General features: G+C 44.7%; 1 protein-coding gene across 8 annotated transcripts in view; it reads left to right on the top strand.

The window, feature by feature from the left end:
• Gnb1l (G protein subunit beta 1 like) overlaps positions 1-5,703 on the top strand; it is a 71,915-nt gene extending 66,212 nt beyond the window's left edge. For 7 of the 8 annotated variants that reach the window (XM_063226110.1, XM_005007312.4, XM_063226114.1 and 4 more), the window contains one exon: positions 4,086-5,703. In XM_063226110.1, coding sequence (XP_063082180.1) covers positions 4,086-4,337 — 252 coding nt within the window. In that variant the 3' untranslated portion in view covers positions 4,338-5,703. The remainder of the gene's footprint in view (positions 1-4,085) is intronic. The other variant, XM_063226113.1, reaches the window with a different exon arrangement.
• Positions 5,704-17,258: the final 11,555 nt, after the last annotated feature.

The following is a 17,258-nucleotide window of genomic DNA, read 5'->3' as shown; positions in this document are numbered from 1 at the left end:
TACTAGAAATTGAACTCAGAGCGTCACACTGGCCAGGCAGTGCTATGCCATGAGCTACATTCTCAGCTCAGGTCTTCCTCAGCTACATCCTCAGCTCAGGTAGTTGCTTTTTTTCTAGTAGGAAGTTCAGTTACTGGCTGTTTACCTTGGACTTCTGTAGGCTTGGTTTGTGCTTTGTTAGGTCAGGTGATGGAAAGCCATTCCCGGGCTCCTTTATGACAGAACCCATACGCTGCCTCCTTTCAGACCTTGCTGAGGCATGGTTTCTAGCCGTGTCCTAGTACCTCTGTAGAAGACCTTACTCCATAGTAGACTCCTTACTGACCCCACACCATTATGGCATCTTAGCTGCTCTTAGTTGACCTTGCTTGCCTGTCCATTTGACCCTGTAGTAACACGCTCTGCTAAGCCCTGTGCAGTTTGCTCTGGGCTTATGCAACCTACTTTTCAAACAAAGACTCATCAGGAACCCCACATATTGTCCTGTACCCCTGAGTTCCCCATTTCCCTCCTTTGCTTCACCTTATCGTCACAGATTTTATCAGTCTAGCTACCCAAATTCTGTTATTTGCCTTCTCTGCTTAACATGACTACTATGTTCTGCCTGGATTTGTGTCCAGGGAATTGTCTCCAGGACAGAGAACTGGGAGGTTCACATAATCAGCAGTCTCCTCTGCTTGCAGTCCAATGATTGTTGTTTATAGATAATCACTAGTGTGGTGCTAGTTATTCTATTATCATAGCCACTTTCCTATTATTCTTGCTTTATGAAGGATAAATCTGCTTATTTGCCACACAGATACTCATGGCACTTGCTGAATAGTGCTCTTTATCACCATGAAGTGTCATAGTGGTCTATAGTGCTTTTGGCTGTAAATTCAATTTTTCCTGTGAAGATGGCCTGCTCTTTCTTGTTTGCGTCTCTTAGTATGTCTGCCAGGAGTCCTTCTGGAGTGTCTTAATAGCTCAGATCTAGATTTAGCATTGAGATCCAATAATAAAACTGTCGAATGTGTTTATAATTGTATGCTTTATAAAGTATACAGGACAGATACAGGACACTAGTTAGGTCCTTGTCAAGTGGGAGAGGAAAAGAAAATAATGCTGATTTTGTCATTACTTATAGTAGGTGGCAGATACACTGTCAAGTGTGAGGTTGACTACTTGTATCTTTGGCCCCCAAATGACAAAAAAGGAGCAAGTCAAGTGAATTTAACCAACATCACATTTCTCTCATTATTCTTTCTCTGTTAGTTACATAACCGGTTCTCTAGCCATAATCCCCATGAATTTCAGACCTAATCCTGCTGCTGAGCAGATTCAGTGCTTTCTGCCAGACCATTTGCTGTAGTTCTCCAGTTATCTCTTACAACACTGAAATTAATCTTCTTGTCCTTCCAGAAGAGCTTTTGGTAGCAATATCCTTTGAGTTCTTACATGCTCAAAATGTCTGTATATTATCTTTACAATTGAGTGACATTTTGGCTAGATATAAAATTCTTGGTCCACATATACCTTCTTAGCCTGTGTGAGCATTACTCTGGTTTGCTGGCACAGATGAAGCCTAGACTTTTCTGAGCACAGCATGTACTTTATACCCTCTTGATCAATGTGATCTGTTCTGGTTACCAAGAAGACTATATCAGCTATTAGATCTAAGAATTTTACTACAGCATATCTTTTTTTTTTTTTTTTTTTGGTACTTTTGAGACAGGGTCTCTCTATGTAGTTCAGGCTGGCCTTGAGCTCACTTTGTAGCCCTGACTGGTCTCAAACTCTCAATGATCCTCCTGCCTCAGCCTCCCAAGTGCTGGGATTACAGTACACACTACCACACTCAGCCATTTCATTTCTTTAAGTTTTTGTCTTCTTCTAGTTCTTTCCTAAGTTCTGCCAGGTCCACTGTCCTTAGTGTTTTGTTTCTTTTGGTTCCTGTTTTAGAGAGATAATTTATAGATGTAACTTAATTCATTTAGTTTTGTTTTAATTTATGAGTAAATCATTTAGTGACTATTTTGTTTTCATATTTTGTTGTGAGGAATGTTGCAGTTTGTTTTTTCTGTTTGTTTTTTCTGTTTCTTTTCTGCTTTGCTCTTGTGTTACTTTTGTTTTGGGTACTAGGACTTGAAATCAGGAACTTGCGCTTGCCAAGCTGATGCTATGCTGCTGAGCCATATCCCCAGCCCCTTGTGGGTTTTTCGTGTTCATTTTTTTTTTTTTTTTTTTTTTGCGGGGGGCGGGGGTTGGTACCAGGGATCGAACTCACACTTGCTTGTGCCACTGAGCTAAATCCCTGGCCCTCCCTTGTGTTATTTCTATAGAGATAAATATTACTTCTTTTAATAGGTATGTATATTAGGAGGCATTTAGGAAAAAGTAATTCTGATAGAACACTTGGTTCTCACACCCAAGAGGGCCAGGCTATATACAAGACTAATTGGTAGAAGAAATGGCCATCACTAGGTGTCACTGTGTTAGCAAAGTACTTCTCACTTGGTGTAGGGGCAGATGCCAATGCTGTATAGCACATAGGTTAGCCCTATGTAACCAAAAATTTTATATACTAGTCAGTTTTTATTTACTATGACAAAATATCTGAGGCAGGTTAACTTTATGAAGAAGAGAGATTTAGTTACCTCACAGTTTCAGAGAGTGAGAGTCCAAGATCAGCTAGCCCTACTGGTTTTGACTCCAGTGAAAGCCTAATGAATGGCATCACCTCATGCCAGGAAAGTGCCAAGGGAATAAATTACATCATCAGACATGATGTCAAAAAGACTTAGGCCCCACAGTCCTTTTCAAAGAAACAGTTCCAGCTGACCTAAGGATGCCCTATTAGACCTATCTCTAAAGGTTTCACATCATCATCACCACTCTGAAGATCAAGCTCCAAACATGAACTTTAGGGGAATATGCTAAATCATACCTAGCCTTAGACATTTGACCACAAAGCCAGCTCTGACTCCTGCCCCACCCCCTGCTTGCTGCAGGAGGTACACGTTGGGACAGGAGGCTTCCTGTTCACCAGCCCTGAGCTTGGGCTCTTGGCCCCCAGAGAGAGGATGACTCCCTGACAATTCCATGCAGGTCAAAAATGCTGCATAATTCCTTATCTTGTTCAGCACACTGCCCTTTCACGGAACCAGGCCAGGAGTAAGCTTCTCTACAGCCTGAGAAGGAGCATCATTGTGCAACCCTTTTACCTCTGGTATTGTCTTGCCCTTTTCCTGGGCTTTAGTTAATTTTTTCTTGCTATAACAAAGTACCTGAGACTGAGTATAGTATAAAGAATAGAAATTTATGTGGGTCACAGTTTTGGGGGCTAGAAAGTCCAAGAGCATGGAGCTGGCATCTGATGAGAGCCTTAGTGCTGCCTCATAACATGACAGAGGACATCTGTGGTCTCAGAGCAAGTATGCTAACTCAGATCTCTTTCTCTTCTTATAAACCACTAATGCTGCCACAAGGGCTCCATCCTCATGACCTCATCTAACCCTAATGACCTCCCAAGGACCCACCTCCAAATGCCATCAGCATGTGATTTTGGAGATTAAGTTCTCAACTGTAAACTTCTGGGAAACACATTCAAACCACAGCTGCTACCCACACCCTGTTGCTTCCCACTTTGGCTGCCCTTTAGCTCCTCCTCATCACACAGTTTCCTCAACTGCTTAGTGTTGCTGAAGGTAGGGTTTGCATTTCTCATTCTCCCTGAGATGTGGGTGCTGACCAAGGTTTATCTGAGAGAATGTCAACTCCATTTTGCTGCCAAGCTGGAATTGTTGCCTCTCTAGATATGAAGGTGCAGTGTATTCCCCACAGTAAAGAAGCCAGAGCTATGTCCTAATAAGGAAGGAGTTTGTCAGAACAGGCTGAGGAAGAACTAGAATCCTTGCGGTTATGGCCAAGTGGTCAGCTGAGAACAGAAGCGCTCCTGGGGAGGAGGTTAACTGAATGGGAGTGAGTATGTGACTACCAGGGAGCCTGTGCTTTCTTGTGGAACCCACTGCAGGGTGGGGCAGGGTGCCCATGGCTGAACATTATTGGCTCAACCCAAGAGCATCATGCCACCTTCTGTCTTGCAGGTGTGCAGCACTCACCAACTCACCAACCCTGGGATCTCTGATGTTACAATCCGGCCAGACCACAAGATCCTGGCCACCGCAGGCTGGGACCATCGCATCCGTGTGTTTCACTGGCGGACCATGAAACCACTGGCAGTGCTGGCTTTCCACAGTGCTTCTGTCCACTGTGTGGCCTTTGCCACCAATGGCTTGCTAGCTGCTGGATCCAAGGATCAGCGCATCAGTGTCTGGTCACTATACCAACGCATGTGACTCAGCCACTCTCCCTTCTCTAGAGACTCAAGACAAGAAGTAGGCATCTCACTCCAGCATTGGCCCAGAAAGTGGACACAGTCAAAGGCCCCTAAGGACCATCAGGTGTGGCCCAAGGACCAGAGTCTTCACTTTTTCATGAGGCTTCCTATTCCTTTTGTGAGCTATGGCATCCATCTGACAGTGACCCTGATGACCAGCAAGACATCTGAAATCTGTGGCCTATAGAGAGGTATGGCTTGGCCTGGCAGTGGTACCAGCCTAAGGATATTGTATAATAAATTTTCTGGTGCAATCTCTCTCAGTGGTCCCTCTACTTAAGAGTCAGAGCCTGCAGGTCCCCCTGGATAGGGCCCCTGCTGGGCCTTGCTAATGAGTGAATGTTCCTGAGTGGGTTCTGGGGCCTTTGGCCTTCTGCTGATGTCTGGGTAGCTCCTTATGCCAGAGATGAGCAGGAACTCCCGACATCCATGACTGAGGCTAGAAGTAGGCAAAGACATCACTGAACTCCGAAAAAAGTATAGCAGAAAAGGGGCAGACACAGGGTGGCCAAGCTAGTTGAAACAGGAGTTCATGGTGTTCAAAGCAAGGCCAGATGGGCCGGGGATTTAGCTCAGCAGTGTAAGTGCCTGCTAGGCAAGCATGAGGTCGTGAGTTCAATCCCTGGTACCAAAAAAAAAAAAAAAAAAAAAAAAAGCAAGGCCAGATACAGGATGGGAAGGAGTGTCAGTCTTAGGGTCTATCAGTTAGGGTTCACTCCAGGGACATTTAGTATTACACATTTACTATGCATAGTAAATGTTTTATATTTATAGATAAGTATATATTATATATATCAAACACTTTTATATGTGCTATATATATACATGATATGTAAAGAATTTACAAGTAGGCTTACAGTGGCTGCCTACAGAGTCAGGAGTAGAAAGATACAAAAGGGCTGTCTGCATTCTGGAGAGCCAAAGATCCAGTCAGAAGTCAAAGGCCTGGAGCTCACTGCAGAGTCAGGTGCGAGGGTGTTGGAAGCTAAAGGGTCTGCTCTGGAAGGCTGAAGAGTCTGTGCTGGAAACCTGCAGGAACTGGGGATGAAGGCAAAGATGAGCTCTTTCAAAAGAGCAAAAAGGAAGGCTGCTTCTTTTCCTCTTTATTCTGTCCAAGCTACAAGCCTATTGCTGGCATCACTCACATCCAGGGTTGGTCGTTCCTCTTCAGTGTTTGGCTTACCAATCAGTCATCCATCATCCAGGCCTGTCCAGAACTGTGCTCCACTAATTTCTTATGTATTTCTTTTTTATTATTATTACTTTTTTTGTAAGAAAATTAATTATACAACTTAAAAAATAAATGCTATGTATTTCTTAATCCATTCAAGTTGATACCACAGCTATCTATTGCAGAGGGTTAAGTGATAAGGGCAGGACCATCTCCAGGGGACTCTAGCAGAGACACGGAGACACTGATCAGGCAAAGCCCTTCACGGTAACCAAAGACAAAAGCTCAGCTTCATGTGTGCACAAAGTGGCAATAGCATAAAAGCTCTGAACAGGCTTCCACTGTCCCCTGCACATGGCCAGCCCAGTGAGCATCGTCTAGTATTGATCAGGAAGGAACAAGACTCCGAATGTGTGGGTGGGATCTACAGACATCCCAGAAAAGCAAAAACTTCTGCACTTTACCCTTAATGCCAGCAGAGCCCAGCCCCTTCTGAGTTTGGCCCCTTTCTAGGTGAAGAACCAGAGTCTCCCCCCATGCTGCCCTGCAAGGCAGTGCCACACTCAGGAAACCACCTCATCCCTGGCACCTCCAGGGAGGAGGCACAAAGTACATGCTATGCTGAGAACACTGTACTGCAACCAGAGGGCCTGGTGTCTCCAGCTTGTACCCATAGAGATCTAGAGAACACATGTGGGAGCAGAAACAAAGGGAGCCTCTGAGTAACTAATTTGAAGATAACAATATGCAATGTGTATACCATTGTTGCTCCCTAATTACTGTGTTTTGAATTTTTTTTTCTGTTCAAAATAAAATTTAAAAGTGGGGGGGGGAGTCCAGGTGGCTGGAGTATTAAATGGATCAGTAATTGAAACAGACCTACAGGGAGCCTAGAAAGGGCTCTGACAGTTGGGTTGGTGTCGAGTTGCCTGAGACATGAATCCGAAAGGTGGTCACATCTTTTATTTGCTTGATGGCCTTGATATGCAGGCAGGGAAGGGATCCAGAAGCTGGGAGACTGGCACGTTGGAGAATTGTCCTTCAAAGCCTATGTGCCCACAGTAGGAGGGTCCAGAGGGACACACTGTTAGCTTCTGTGAAGAGGGATGAACTTGCTGAGGGAGCACAGCATCCTTAAAGAGCTCTGTGGCTGCTCTTCTCTCAGTTACAGTAGGTACCAGGTGCAGTGATATGTGCTGTAGTCCCAGCTACTTGGAGGGCTAAGGCAGGAGGATTGCTCAAATGCTGGTGCTATCTATTCTTTTGATGGTAACAGCTCTCCTTACTGCTCAGCGCTAGCAGCCATCCACCAGCCTTGGGAACCCTTCTGGTCTCAGGAGAAGGTGGCTTCCAGCTATTTTTTTTTTACTCTCTGTCCTTCTCTGGTGCCAGGCCCTTTAGTATTACTAGCCCCTCTGCTGCTGGCTTTTGTCACCAGCAGCCTTTAATGTTGCTTGCTCAGCCTCCTCTCTTTGAGATGGAATTCACAAACAGGCAAGGATATTCTACCCAAAAGACACTTGTTAGGATATATGCCACGGAATAAGGGGAAGCAGTACCCAGACTGACCCACTAAGGGCCCAGGAGATTGCTTATAGGGGAAAAAGCTGGCAGATGCTCAATGTCAGACTTTAGCCATCGTAGGAAGGAGTGCCTGGTGGAGCTGACTAAAAAGAGCTTCAAAGGGTAGACTCATCCAGAGGGGCCAAGGAATGTCACTTCATTGTCAAAGACAAGACAGGAAAGATTTCTGTAATGGCAGTGGAATAAGAGACACACTCAGAAAGTCTAACTGGTGGAGAACTATGGCCAGACCAGTGTCTTGGGTTCCCTAGAGATAGACTTGCCAGGCCACCTACCAAAGTTGACTTAATCCACATGAGCAGAAGCATCCTAGATCTAGTGAGCAGAAGTCTGAGCTGGTTAGAACACGGCTTCTATCACAGGCCCAGAGCCCTCCTGTTGGGGAGAGTTCAGTCCCTTGAGGAAAGTCCCTGCTACCTTGACAACAGTGTATACTGTCTCATCCACCTCCCAGCCTCCCCCAGGATCCCACCACACTGTCCCGAGGAGTGTTAGTGTTGACTGGGGAAGGCAGATCACCTGAACCCACTGGCTATGTTAGGCTGAGGTGGCTGCCAGTGTCTCAGAGAACCATGTCAGTTCTCCTTGGGCCACTGGGGTGTTGGACACATCATAGTCACTGAGTATAGGGGAGGAAGAATGACCTAGACTTAAATGGCAACAACCTGAACCTCGTCAGTCACCAGAGAAAGTTGCTGGGGGTGCCACATTGTGGATATTTGTTATGGATTGAGGCTGGATGTCCCCCCAAAGCCTCATGCAGTCATGAAAGCAGGATCCTAGAGTTTGTGAATGACTCACGGTCCAATGCTGGGATTATAGGTGTCAGTGCTACACCCAAGTGGGTGTGACCTACATACAATACAAGAGACAGAGTCTTCTCTCCATGCTCCTCCCTTTTTACTTTTGTGGCTTGTGCGATTTTCCACTGCCATGAACTTTTGCCCTCTGCGATGTGTCTCTCTGCCTTGGAACCAGTTGATTATAGACTGAAACCTCCACAAACTTTGAGCTAAATAAACCTTTCTTTCCTTAATTTAGGTGTTGGATATTTTGTCTTAGTAACAAGAGAAAAGCAACCAAGACAATGCTGGTCAAAACTGTCACAGTTGTAAGTTTCTGATGTCCCCACCACAGTATTGTGTATAGGAGGCCTGCACCTGATCATTGAGAATACAGAGATAATGGAGGGTGTGCAGGGTTATTGAAGACATCAGGCCACTACATAGTCTCAGGTTGCAAGACACACTGCTTCTGGGCAGCAGCCACTGCTACCAGCAGCACTGAGTACCTGGCTCAGAATGTTGACCAGCTCTGCCTCCACAAAGCATCCAGGGCCATTACCAGGGTGTCTAAATCAAAGTGGCCTGTCCTGGTGGCCAGACCAGAGGATAATGGCAGTGCAGGCTTGACCTTTCTGATGCCAAGTGACAGAGAACTCTATCTTATGAGCCCTCACTGAAGTGAAGCTGTAAACACACAGGGTGGTGGGTGCCTCTGAACATCCTCATTCTCCTCATCCTCCATGTGCACTCAACAGGAAGTGGCCTTATAGAGGTAAGCAGCAGGTAAAGAGGCAGCCTTTCAAACCTTGCCTTGACTTCAACCCACTGGTCCCTGAACACTGGAAACTGGGCCTTGCTCCTTGAGAGCCTCTGAAATCCAAACAAGATCCCACAGGTGGGGGCTCCCAACCTATCCTACCCCCATTTATGTCCATGTTGTCTTTAGCATCACCACTGTAGGCACAAAAGCAATCTACAGCTGAAACTAGAGGTATAGCTCTGTTATAGAGTGCTACCTAGTAGGTACAAGGCCATGAGTTTAATTCCCAGCCCTGCAAAAACAAACGGACTAGCACCAGCAGCCACGAGATGTGCATTCCAGACACACGGATGAGGGTGCTGTGAGCCTGTGCAGTTTGCTAAATACAGAAATGATCCTTTCTAAGGATGTCCAGGTGTTCATGGGTCACCAGCATCTTACTTGGACAATCAGATAGTCAAGAAGTTGTGCTGGCAGGGCAGGGATACAGACCCAAGCCTAGTGGCTCCTCTGCACACTGCCATGATGTCTGCAGGATTTGGGTGACTTTGCAAATCCAGCACTCTGGATTTCTCCCCAGTTACTAAATGCCTTTCCTGGTTACTTTAGCTCTTAACCAAGCAGCTTCTTTAGTACATGAACTTAGGTGTTAACTTTCTTCAGATCATTTTAATATTGCATAATCTGAAATGGCCCAGTCATGAAGTTCAATTCCATGGCTGTCAGTATTATCTGCCAGGCAAACAACCCGTGCTTATCAGCTTGCAGGAAAGAATAGTGAAGGTATTAAGCAGAAAGGATGTATGGCCCTGAAGTGGTCCCCAAGCCTCTACGTGCAGTATCCCCAGGACAGGTCAGGGGAATGGTGGTGCCTGGAAATGGCATGTGGGACCCCAGCCTCACTCTCATCCACGTCTGCAGTGACATTTTCCAGTGCATCTAGCATATCACTAAGAAAGAAGCCAGTTGTTTGTCTTCTCCACGTATTCTTCCATACATTCTTCTACATCTTGGGAAGGCAACTCAATTTAAAAGCAAAAAACAAAAGAAAACCCTCATATTCAGAAATCGCAGCAGGTGTTTCTTGTGCTTGTGCCAACTCTGGGAGTATATTCTGCCATAACACTATAGGTAGAGTTTCCATGGGTCAAGGCCACAGTCCTGACATATCTGTCCTCTGCTCAGGGGTCTCAGAAGGCTGTAGTTAGGGTGGCAGCAGGACTGAGCTCTTCTCCTGTTAGAATCCAGATCCAGGGGCTATAGGACAGAACTCTCAGCTCTGGGGGTCTGCCCCAGACCCTGTCCAGGAGCCCTCTATTGGCATCTCAGTATGATGAATGCCAGTGACTTCACAGCCAGCTAGAGTGGCCTTGGGGTATTTCCTTCAGTAATTTCAGTGGCCCAGGATGGAATTTGTATACACCTTCAGAGCCTATGTGGATTCCACCTGGATATCTGGTAGTCCTAGCCACTGCCTGAGGCACAGGGGAACAGGCACCTGTGATCACAGGAATAGCAGGTAGGCAGCCCTATAAAGACATGGACCACACATCTTGGTGTCTCCACCCGGTAAGCTTTGCCTCTGGAGAAATCTGCTGCCAGAACCAAAGGTCTCCCATTTTGTCAGAACCACTGTGTGCTCTCCTTACTGGTCCCATGTCTATGAGGGACAGGTCTAGCCATCATCATGCCCCGCAGGTGAGTGGCACTTGCTCAGCACTGTTTTGTTGGTCTCATTCTCTTGGACAGCAGCCTGGGGTGATTTTCCCTTTGCTCCCTGAATGTCTCAGACAGGATCACAATCACAAGCTCCAAGAAAATAGGTAAACCCCACTCTCTATCCAGCAGTAGATGACTCCTCAGGTCCTCAGATACCAATAGGACAGCCAGTGCCCTGAGATTATCTGAAGAAGGATGACTGGTACAAAGTGCCCAGGGAGGCCATCACTGAAGCCTGGACTGGCTGTGCTGGTGTGCGGTGCACGTCTGCACACTCCTCAGAGAGTGATGCTCACTCAGGTGTTTCCTACCTGTATCTGCCAAGAAACTGCTGTGCTCCCTCTGCACAAAAGAACTGTTTGCACAAAGGGAAAACATCCCTTCAGGGGGTTCTTTAGAAACGCTTGATTCTCAATTAGCTATAACTTAATGCAGAACCCTAGCATGGCAGACAGCAAGCTGGCACCAATGACAACATTAAATCTGAACTTGCCATGCTCCTGTCCCTTGTGCGGGCAAGCTGCCAAACCAAGTCACCAGCCCCACCAGTTCCTCAGCTCTGGAAGCATATGGCTTCTCCCCAGCCTGGGGATGCTGCCTCTGCAGTGGGATCTCAGCCCACATGCTGGTTTCCACATCGCCTTCCTGTGGAGGTTTATGTACCCACCTGGGGCTGGGGGCTGCCCTTCTGAGACACCTATCTCATTTTCTCATCTTCCTCCAGGTCAGTGTCTCAGCCCACATGCCAGCCAAGAGGAGGCCTGTTAGGCCATGAGGAGCCAGGCAGAAGGGAGGCAGGGACAGGAGGGACATCTGAGAACAGCCAGGCACCTGGCGCTGAGCAGGGCAGACAGTCCAGTGGCAAGACTGCCCAGCTCTGTAAATGGGGTTCCAAGCCTCTGCTCCCAGGATCCAAGCATCAAGTTGGGAGCGGGGACTGCTGGCCATGAAGGAAGTAGGATGTGGCTATGCATGTGCCAAATGGAAAAGAACAGCAGCAGGCACTTGTGGCTTTTCAAGGGTCTGCTTTTACCTTCCACCCCTGCCAGACCTCCAGCAGCAGCAGCTCATCCACCACTGCCTGTGTGCACACTGCAGGCCAGCAACAGTCACTTCGTGCCTCAGCATCAGGACCAGAAACATTGACTAACACACCATTCCTGTTGGCCTTGCCTTAAACAAGAGCTGTTTTTGTATCACAGGTAGAGATGATTGCTGTCACAGAGCTACAGTGCATTCCAAGCTGCCTGAGCACGGCTGCGGGGGATGATGATGGCTAGACCTGTCCCTCATAGACATGGGACCAGTAAGGATAGCACACAGTGGTCTGACAAAATGGGAGACCTTTGGTTCTGCTCCATGGGCTCAAGCTTAAGGGTGACCTCACCACAGCCTGTTGGTGTGACACTAGGAATCATCACTGAGAGGAAAGCAAATAGGAAAACCTTGCCAGGTTATATGAACAAGATGGAGTATTAACATAGGGCACATGTGGCTGCAGATGTGTGTGTTTTCTTGTACAGAAGATTGAACACAGAGACTTGCACTAAGCTATATTCCCAGTTTTTTTTTGGGGGGGGGTTGGGTTTTTTTGTTTGTTTGTTTGTTTTTTAACTTTAAGACAAGGCATTGCTAAATTACCCAGGCTGGATGTGAACTTGCAGTCCTCCTGCCTCAGCTTCCTAAATAGTTGGATTATAGTTATGTACCATTGTCCCAGATCTGCTTTGTCTTTTTATAGATGTGGAATTTTAAAAAAAAAAACTTGGGTCACTTAGCTTCATCCCATTGCTGTTATCTGTTACTGCATTAATGAACTACTCAAATCTTAGCCACAGAACGCACTAACTCTGTGCACCTGGAGGCTATGAGTCAGAAAATTTGAAAGAAGCTCGCCAAGGTATACATCTGTAATTCTACTATTCTGCAATGTTGAGACAGGAGGATCATAAATTCAAGCCCAGCTTGGGCAACTTAGAGATTTAATGAAAGCCTGTTTTAAAATTAAAGGGGGGGGGGGGCTGAGATATATCCCAGTGACAGGCCCTGAGTTCATTTCCCAGTACTAGGGGGAAAAAAAAAGAGAGAGAGAGATGGAAGGGAGGAAGGGAGAAGAAAAAGCACTCTGTGTAGATCTCTTAGGGGAGTCAGACATCATACAGAGAATCTCAAAGACTACATCCAACAAGCCAGGGAGAACCCAGAGCCTTTTGTGATATGATCAACACTGGAGTCAGAGGAAGATAGATCTTACCTCTTGATGGAGGACAGTCACGGTTTTCACAGTTTTTTCAAATAAGGATTTTTTTTGTTTCCCTTTGTGTAGTCTGCCCCCCCCAAATGCATACAGACAACCAGGACCCCAGAAATAGGGGAAAGAGCTTGGACCATGAAAATGGGCTCTTGCACCATCAGCAGAGTTCATCAACGTAACAAAAAGTTTATTATAAAAAGAGACTCACCATCAAAAAAACCAATATAGCCCAGCCTGATGGTATACACCTGAAATTGTGTGATAGAGACTAAAGCAGGAGCATGTCAAGTTGAAGCTCAGTCTGTGCAATTTAGCAATTTCAAGAGACCCTGTCTCAAAAAGACCTGGGAATGTAGCTCAGTGGTAGAGTGTTCCTTGGTTCAATTCCCAGTACTGCCAAAAACAAACAAACAATACTCTACAAAACATTGCTAAAATAAATTAAAGATATAAAGACATGGAAACTCATCCCATGCTCATGGATTGAAAATTTATTATTGTTAAAATGTCAATAGTACCCAAAGCAATCTACATATTCAATGCAATCTTCATTTAAAAATTCCAGTGATATCTTTAACCAAAAGAAACAAGCCCATTCTAGAATTATATGGAATCTTAAGAAACCACCCAGTAGCATAAATAACATTGAAAAGGTATTAAGTTGGAGGACTCACACTTTCAGATTTAAAAACTATGAAGCTACAGTATTCAAAAGAGTGTAGTGCTGAGATAAAGACAGATACAGACCAATGGAATGGGATAGAATGCCTCACATACAAGGCTTTTTGATAAGAGTGCCAATACCATTCAATGAGAAAAAATTCTTTTTAACACCATGTGCTGGGAAAATTGAATATTCATATGCAAAAGAATGAAATCCATTGTTACCTAATACTATATACAAAAATCAACTCAAAATAGATCAAAAGCCTAAATGTATAGTACCAAGTCTGAAAGTATAGGCAACAACTATGAAGACAATAAGATTCATTGTGACGCCCATTCTGGTTGACTAGTATCTCCTTTTGAAGTCCTCTAATGTCTCCAATGTTTTGGTTTTATTGGTCTTATTCTTTACTGTTTTGTTCAATTTTATTATAACTGATGATATAGGCAATTCTTCTTAAGAGAGCAAGAGGCAGTATGGTAATCATTGTTGATCACCTTGTATTTTGTTTTTACATTATGTATTATGTCCATCCTTTTGATTTGACTGACTCTGTCCTGGTATGTCACATTTGGTTTTACTTTCTTCAAAAAAAAAAAAAAGTAATAAGAACTGTGGGAGCAGTGAAACCCAAGAGGTGTAATTGTCATTGTACGGAAGAAGGGAGGGGAGAGTTCTCTGGGGGGTATAACCGCATGTATGTTTGGGTGTGTAGGATGGATAACCATATTGCTGAGTTTGGTTGGATCATTGAACAAAACTGTTTGCAGTCTCACTGTTTGAAGGTCCCCTCTGTATGCTTTAATTCTGTAACTTCAACAACTATTTCTAAGATGACAGTATGTAATTAACTAGTGATTTCCTAATGTTTATTTTTTCTGAAATTCTGTATAACTTATACCCTTTTTCTGTTTTTTTCTTCTTTTTTCTCCTTAAATAAAATTGAAAAAAAATCTAAAACTGTAAAACTCTTAGAAAACATAGGGGAAAAACTCCATGATGTGCCATTATGTTTCAGTGATTTATTGAATGTGACACCAAAGGCTATAGGCAACAAAACAAAACAGACAAAACTGGACTTCAAGAAAATTTAAAGATTATTCATCAAAAGATGCCACAAACCAAGTGAAAAAGCAACCCATGGGATAGAAGAAAATATTCCCAAATCCTGTGCCTAATAAGAGATTAGTATCCAGAATGTATAGAGAACTCCCAAAAACTCAACAAAAGACTCAGTGTTGCTGGCCAAGGAGGCCCATGCCTATAATCCCAGTACATGGAAGGCTGAGGCAGGATTGCTGTGAGTTCAGGGGAAGCCTGGGTTACATAGTGAGTTCAAGACCAGCCTGAAATACAAAGCAAGAGCCTGGTTCAAAGAACAAACCAAGGGCTGGGGACATAGCTCAGCAGCATAAGCACCTGCCTGCATGGCAAACACAAGGTCCTGAGTTCTATTTCTGGTACAAAAACAAAACAAAACAAAACCCATTCAAGCCAAACAACCCACCAAATAAAAACCATTTAACATAAAAATGAAGCTGGGTGTCGGTGGCACATACCAGTAATCCCAGCTACTCTGGAGGCTATGGCAGGAGGATCATAGATCAGTCCCCATGCATGTGCAAACATCCCCCGCCCCCGCCACACGGTAGCATCATGGCTTCTGGGGCAAATGAGTGGGAATAGAGAGTTATTTAATAGGTGCAGAGTTCCAGCTTCTCAAGATGAGTTCTGGACATAGATAATAGTTGCATACCATAATAAATGTGTTCAGTTTCATTGAATTGATATTTTAAAATGATTGGCCTCATTGGTTTGGTATTACATGTATTTGGCCTAAAAGATTTTTTTGAAAGGGACCATGAAGCTGGGCTGGGTTAGGAGCACTGAATGACAGCACCTAATTCCTCCTGTGGTGCTCTGGCCCGGGGCCCAGCCAATGCCCTTCCCGTGAGACAGCTCAGAGCACTACTGGCTGCCAGGGTGTTGGGGACACACCTGAAAAAAAAAAAAAAAAAGAAGTGTAGAAACCTAGGACTTTTAAAACCAGTTTCAGTAAACCATTCTCAGATTGTGCTATGTGTTTCCTGAGGTGCGTAGGGCATTTTCAGATCAGATCTATTAATCTTGTAGTTTTTGTTTAGTATTTATAAGGGTTTCTATTTGTTTGTTTTGTTAGCAGTACAAGGGATCGAACCTTGGGCCTTACACGTGCTAAGCAAGTGCTGTACCACTGAGCCACATGTCAGTCCTTTACTAGCATTTTTAATGATTTTGTAATCAACTTTTAAATGTCAGGAAGAAAAAAAAAGAAAAAAGTATGAGAAGTTTATTCTGTTATAATCCATAAAGTTTTAATTTGATTTCCCAACTGGATTAGCATATGGCTGTAAAAAAGTTATTTTTGTTTAACATACAATGTATTAATCTTGAGCACGTATTGAACAATTAGTTTTCTTTTTGATTTTTGGGACATCTCAAATGAAAATGGAGCAGAACCATTATTCCATATGCCCACCCCTCAGCATCAGCATTAACTAAAGGCCTTGCTGGTCCCAAGTCCCCAGGGCATTGACTATGGTCACCTGGGGATGCCAGGAGGAGCTCTCGGTCCTCGTATCCCTGAGGGGTGTTGTACTTCTGGACACGGGGCTCTTACCCTCTCTCAGAGCACAGGGATGACCCCACCTGATGATAGTGGACATAGTGTTCTTGCATTGCATCTGTTTCAGCAGACATGATGAACAACTGTCATGTGTCTAAATCACATAGAAGAGCAGACAGGACAGGATGTGTCCAGGAAGAAGACTATCTACAGGTGGCAGATGTCTGGGCCAGCACCAAACTAGGCCAGCCTCAGCATCAGTAACCAGTGACCCAGTGACTCAGAGGGAAGAAGTCAGATCAGCTCCCTGATCTACTTACCTTGGCTACTTTTAGAAATAAGCAACAGGAAAACATATTTCCTAGTTAAGAACAACAGTTCTTGGATCTGGGGGTATACCATGGTGGCAAAGTGTTAGTCTAGCATGTATGAGGCCCTGCAAAAGCAAAATAAAGCAAAAAGCAGATCCTAAAGCTTAGGAGAGCACTGTGAGGCTGCATTAAAGGAGTCAAGAGAGTGGAGAATGGAGAGGTCTCTGTTTTCTGTTGCTGTAACAGAGTACTGGAGACCAGGTAAGATAGATTAGGAAGAAAGATCTTACCTCTTGATGGAGAACAGTCACGGTTTTCACAGTTTTTTCAAATAAGGATTTTTTTTGTTTCCTTGTGTGTAGTCTGCCCCCCCACCGCAAATGCATACATACAACCAGGACCCCAGAAATGGGGGAAAGAGCTCAGACCATGAAAATGGGCTCTTGCACCATCAGCAGAGTTCATCAACGTAACAAAAAGTTTATTATAAAAAGAGACTTACCATCAAAAAAACCAATATAGCCCAGCCTGATGGTATACACCTGAAATTGAATGATTATTATTATTTTGGCTTTTGGTTCTAGAGGCTGGGAAGTCCAAGACTAGGCAGCCACACCTAGGAAGGGACCAGTGTGGCTTTGACTTATGGTGGCAAGAACGGTAAGCAAGAGTGAGCAAAGAGATAGCTTCATAACAACCTGCTCCCCAGGGAGCAGGCCAAACCCACCAGTAAGCAAGACACTAATCATGCTTAGTGGCTTAATCACCTCTTAAAGGACCCACCTCCCAGACCAGCCAAGGTGTCAGTCAGATTCCGGCACGATTTTTGGAGGGAACAGACCATGTTCAAACAACAGCAAGAGAGGAGGATGAGAAAGAACAAGAAACACACCAGGATGTGGGCCCAGCAAGTTGCTCTTTACACACAAGAGAATTTCCAATAAAATTTATCCTCTTTAGTGTATGGGTATGTGAATTGTGACTACCAGCAAGCTGCTCCCACCCTATCATCATCGGTCCTGCC

The sequence above is a fragment of the Cavia porcellus genome, unplaced genomic scaffold (assembly GCF_034190915.1).
Source record: "Cavia porcellus strain 051 isolate PalLab524CR breed Dunkin Hartley unplaced genomic scaffold, mCavPor4.1 scaffold_16, whole genome shotgun sequence".
Classification (NCBI taxonomy): domain Eukaryota; kingdom Metazoa; phylum Chordata; class Mammalia; order Rodentia; family Caviidae; genus Cavia; species Cavia porcellus.
Note: the sequence above shows the minus strand (reverse complement) of the source record. Positions and strands in the feature narration are given on the sequence as shown.